We start from the raw sequence: 5,609 nt of genomic DNA on the forward strand, positions 1-5,609 counted from the left end.
AAAAAGTCCAAACAATCTCAATAAACTCTAATTACGAATGATAGTACATTTGATTAGTTTTTAAACACTACATTAAAAAGAAATAAAGTAATTAAACCCAACATCATCAACCCTATCAACTAAGTATACTCTTCACTGCATATACCCAATAAGTTGAGATCCTTGGAAGAAAACCTAAAATTGATACTCAATTAACTACATAAACTCAATAAAACATCTTACCATCAACAAAAATCCCCCAAATCAAGAAAACAAATAGTGATAATAATAATTTCTTCCAAAAATACATAACAAGATCGTAAATAAATGAATAACATACCTGTAGATTGTTGTAGTGACGATGAACGCATCACTCAACCTCGAAAAATATTATATATAAAAACAATTGATCTCAGTAGAACCCTAAATTGATGAATTAACCCTAATCCAAATTTTTACATAACGAAAATTGTATAACCAATTTGATGAATCAAGTGAAACGAAATCAATCAATCGACAAAAAAAAAAAGAAAAACGAGATGAAACTAGTAACATCGTCTTCAACAAGAGCGACTGGAAAAATTTTCTCGACGGACGCTAGAAATGAAGAAATGAAAACCGAGTTACGAAGAAATAATATCTGATGGGTATTTTTGTCATCGATTTTTTTTTTTTATTTTGGACTGAATCGTATAGGAAATGATTAACTCGTTTCAGATTCCGTTAATTTGGACCTCCTGGTACTAGGCTTGAGAGTGTAGGACTAGAGTGTCCAAAGCCCAGTAATTTTGAGATTAAATGTTAATTTCCTGTTTAGACCATGAGGGATAGCGTTCTTCAACCCCTCTAGTTTTTTTTTTCGTGTTTCAGGCACAGTCCATCAAAAAAGTTCAACCCCTCTAGTTTGGTTTGTGTTTGAGACGAGTCCTTCAGAAAAAGAAAAAGAAAGCTTCACACCATCAATTGGAAGATTGTTTGTTGTAACAGTCGAATTAGTGAGGCCATGAAGCAAAGAGTTGTTCTCAGATTTTTCATATTCGAGACAAGACATTGTAGCAAGAACCTACAGTTTGGTTTGAACTTTCGAATAACAAAAAGACCCCATTGAAATTGTAAGAGTAAGATATATTATTGACAAAATGCTGTGCATGGCACTAGCAACAACAAAAACCAAAAAACTTCCCCCAACTCCATCTGTTGTTGCGCGAAACCTTCCATTTTTTACTCCGTCTGCCGTTGCTCTGTAGATAGAAGTCCAAATTGGGGTTATGCTACTATATCGTACCTAATTATCCTCATTAGTTCGTTAAGACCTGATCATCTGAACAAAAGTTACAATGTCATGAAGAAAGATGTCAAGTAAATTACCTGATTCGAGAAGATCTAATCTATGAGGAGGATTCCTCATCATTTGAAACACCAGCTGATTCCTCGGGATATGAAACATTAGCTGCCCGGACTATGTAAACCTAGAAAGGAATGGTAATGAAAACAGATGTAACAGCATTTTAAAGAATGTAGATTCCTAAAGAATGAGAAGTAAAGATGTATTACAGATAAGCTAGCATACTAAAAATTCGTTATTCTGAGTGATAATAGGATAGTTTAAACAGCACCAATTCAATCTTCATTCATGTAGCTATAAGCAGAATAGGAAGAGAGCTGCAGTCATATGGTAGCACTTGTCAAAAAGTAGATGCAAGCAACCATTTTAAAACAAAGAGCAAACACTCTCAACCTGATTCACCAGATCAAGAAGTGCCACTCTCAGTATTGAACTGTAAAACTAGCACATGAATGACAATAATCCTACTAATTCGATCTTATCTACAGGGCATACATGTTATTCTTGTCTCTACTAAGCTTGAGAGCAACCTCAGAACAACCGACTAGTTCTACAGCAAAAGTGTAATGGGAACTAAGCAAACATCAATGTAAAACATTGTTGATACATTATGGAGCATTTGCTTGTCAAAAAACAAATCGAAGGTTCGTATTATTACCTTAAATTGGGTAGGCTTGATTAATTCGAATACACAGGCATCCCCATCAACAAGTTGGTGATCCAAGGCAAATCCTCTCCAGCCACCACTTAAGCCAACCTTCTCCGCAAGGTAATTTGTAACACACTCTTCTCCATTTTCATCAACCAGCGTAATTGATGCATCCTTTCTGGGTAGGTACTTCTTGCAAAAACCATTAGGCAGACCCTATTGCAGACAATTCCAATAAGATATCTTAGTCATTAAAAATCAAATTAAGCATAGTCTCTGTAAAGAAGAAGATTAGGCAAACAATCGATTCAAATGGTGCTTATACTTACCAACCAAAATCCGCGGTTAACATGAGAATGAAGCATAGGTTTAACAAAAGATTGAAACTCATTTCCCAGAGATAACTCAAGTTCACAAGCTTTCTCAGTTGCAATTGCTCTTTCTTTCTCACTTGCTACTGGGAAATTCTCCATTGAATCTCTCAATCCTCTAGGTCTTGAACTTTTTCTAATAGCCCTTTCATACTCAAAAACGAAAACCTGCAAAATCAACAAAAACAAGTTACTGATTATAGCTAAGTTGAAAAAAAAGTGAACTGATCTACGGAATGATAGTATAAGACTAGACTCACTTCTTTATAAACCGGCGTGGGTTTGTCGGCGTTACGACTTGATCTTCGTACTTGAACAAACTCCAGCTTTTTCTGAATCATTCTTCGTTTTGGTGGTTTTTCCTACAGTGAACAATAAAAGTTAGGGTTTTTAGATTCAGAGTGAACAATTTCTTTTAAGGGTTTCAGATACAGATTAAATGGAGAAATGGGGTTTTGGAAAGGATCAGAGTAAATGGAGAAATGGGGTTTTAGAGAGGATCAGAGTGAACAATTCGGGAACTTTGAAAAGTAAAAGCTAAAGAATTTATGGCGAATTAAGCGGACGTACCATTCGGGATACGTAAAATTCGTGAACGATTCGCGAATAATCCGGGAATGCCACATAATACGCGACTTGGGTTCGGAGTTGCAAACGTACGTGAATAAGACGGTAAAATTCGTGATACGGAAAAATTCGCGAATGATTCGCGAATCATTCGCGAACTTACTAACTAGGGTCAGTATTTAATAGACCGTTGATTTGCCGTATGGCCCGTATCGATTTGCGGGTTAAACATAAATTAAAGACCTCCCATATGCAGTGTACGGGGAGAGATTAAGCGGCAAGACCTACAGAGTTTGAAATTCAAATTAAAGTTGAATCTGACATGGCAAGGTAAAAAAAAATCCACAATTTTTTACTCTCTACCTTCCAATAATTTTCATTTCGTAAATCAATAGTATTCTATTTTTGGTCATATGTGTGCTGAGGACCCTGCTATCCAATCCAATCCGACCTCCTAACCTTGATTTTATCGTAAATGATAAAATTGGTTTCCATAAAACCAGAAGCTGCGGGTCAAATCTTTTGGCATGACTTTGAATTCATCAAAATTCATAAGCATGGAAATGCAAAAGCTGTAAGCATATATATGTTGGGTTCCGTTCAAAGAAAGTAACTGTATTATATTTATCATGACGCAAATACCTTTGAAAGTCCAAGTCAGATGAACGCATATCCCATTCAAACAAACTTCATGGATTGCTCACTATATAACAAGCTATTCTGATGGAACTATCACACACTTTTTCATCAGTCTTAACCAATTGAAGTGAAGAGCTTTTTGATCAGAATCAATTGCATTTAGTTTCGAATGGCTTCTGCAGCTCAACAAGTGAACAAAAATGACTTGGTGCAAGCTCAATCTCATGTTTTCAACCATATCTGTGCTTTTCTAAGTTCCATGTCTCTGAAATGTGCTGTTGAATTAGGTATTCCAGATATCATCCAAAAGCATGGAAAACCTATTACCCTTATCGAACTCGCCGAAGCACTCTCTTTACCCCCATCAAGAACCGAGGCTGTGTATCGCCTCATGCGCCTCTTGGTGAACTCGGGCATCTTTGCTACACAAAAAACCGGTGAAAATCAAGAAGAGGAAGGATATGTTCTGACACTATCTTCTAGTTTCTTGACAACAGATACCGAATACACCTTGGCACCTTTTGTAGTCAATCTTCTGAATCCTGCACAGGTGAAACCTGGCCATATCTTTAGTGAATGGTATCGCGGAACAGCACCTACAGCGTTCGAGGCTGATCAAGGCATGCCATTTTGGAACTACTTGGCACTAAACCCCGAATATGAAAAGAAATTTGGCGCAACTATGGCTAAAAACTCTCATTTGGTCATGACTTCAATTGTCAGAGAGCACAAGGAAGTGCTTGAGAATTTGAAGTCTTTGGTTGATGTTGGAGGTGGCACTGGAACTTGTGCTAGAGTCATTGCTGATGCATTCCCACACTTGAAGTGCATGGTTCTTGATCTACCAACTTTGATTGCAAACATTCCAGGGACTAACAACTTAGAATTCATTGGCGGTAACATGTTCGAGTCCATTCCTCCGGCTGATGCAGTTTTATTGAAGGTATCTACATTTGCTTCATTTTGTGTATATATTTTTTGGAATGTTCACAATTTAATTTTAATCTGTGCATATGATTTAATCAGAATACTCTGCATAACTGGGGGGACGAGGAAGCCTTGATGATAATGAAGAGCTGCAGAAAAGCCATTACAACAAAAGTGATCATAATTGACATTGTGGTGAAAGAAGGAAAGAAGCAAGAAAATGATGAGTTCTCAAAAACCCAACTTTACTTTGACATGTTGATGATGAGTACTCACAATGGTAAAGAAAGAACTGAGAAAGAATGGGAGAAACTCTTCATTGAAGCTGGTTTTACTCACTATAAGATCACTCCTCTAATGGGCTTTAGTTCCCTCATTGAGGTTTTCCCCTAAATTGACGTGTTTGTCTTGTGCTTTCTTTGCTTATCATATTCCTGTTGTAACCTGTAATAAGTAGCCAACTTTCCTCATAAAATTATTAACGCACATAGCTGTGCGGATTAATGTATGTTTTCTTACATCATAAAATGTATTCAAGTTGTAGTAGCACAATCCTTGTTGAAAAGAAAATAAGTTCGGATAGAATTGACTTGTTGACGCATATGAAAATCTATAAATGTACACAAATGAAGGCTTTAGCAAGTGTCCGTCCTTTCATGATCAGCTTTAGCCTTAAGCTCTTTTTGCTGGATGTTTGCTTTTCTTTTCTTGTTGTACTCTTATTGCGCTTCCTCAGCACCAGGTTATCAATTTTAGTCTCCCTTTCAAAGATAAAAATGGAAAAATGCTATAAGTAAACACTTTCCCAGACTAGCTAAATTGGGGTCTATGCCATTTAATTGGGGCCTATGGATCTTTTCATCCACCCCATAAAAATGATAAGGGGTGTCTAAGTTTGATGAAACTACCATTTACCCTCTATCAAACATTAATACTATTAATTTGTCCCCATCAAATCCTAATCATAAAGTTAAAAAATAAAATTAAAATCATAAGATTTAAAAACTAAAATCAAAATCATAAAACTAAAATCAAAACCAAATTCATTTCCATCTCCACTTCAACTGATTCTTCTTCTTTTCTTCTCAACTCAATCCTATAAACTAGGTTTTAATAACATAAAATTGCTCAA

General features: G+C 36.2%; 2 protein-coding genes across 2 annotated transcripts; one reads left to right on the top strand and one right to left on the bottom strand.

Annotated features, from left to right (window-relative positions):
- Window positions 1–985: 985 nt before the first annotated feature.
- On the bottom strand, window positions 986–2,844 carry LOC113286107 (B3 domain-containing protein At3g19184-like). The gene is made up of 5 exons (XM_026534818.1): window positions 2,605–2,844; window positions 2,303–2,512; window positions 1,983–2,189; window positions 1,348–1,448; window positions 986–1,220 (listed from the first exon to the last, which is right to left on the bottom strand). The coding sequence occupies exons 1-4, from the start codon at window positions 2,683–2,685 to the stop codon at window positions 1,368–1,370; spliced, it is 579 nt and encodes a 192-aa protein (XP_026390603.1). The 5' UTR covers window positions 2,686–2,844; the 3' UTR covers window positions 986–1,220; window positions 1,348–1,367.
- Window positions 2,845–3,639: 795 nt separating this feature from the next.
- Window positions 3,640–5,062, top strand: LOC113286108 (trans-resveratrol di-O-methyltransferase-like). The gene is made up of 2 exons (XM_026534819.1): window positions 3,640–4,493; window positions 4,577–5,062. The coding sequence occupies exons 1-2, from the start codon at window positions 3,720–3,722 to the stop codon at window positions 4,868–4,870; spliced, it is 1,068 nt and encodes a 355-aa protein (XP_026390604.1). The 5' UTR covers window positions 3,640–3,719; the 3' UTR covers window positions 4,871–5,062.
- The last annotated feature ends 547 nt before the right edge of the window (window positions 5,063–5,609 follow it).

This window comes from Papaver somniferum, chromosome 6 (genome assembly GCF_003573695.1).
Source record: "Papaver somniferum cultivar HN1 chromosome 6, ASM357369v1, whole genome shotgun sequence".
Lineage (NCBI taxonomy): Eukaryota > Viridiplantae > Streptophyta > Magnoliopsida > Ranunculales > Papaveraceae > Papaver > Papaver somniferum.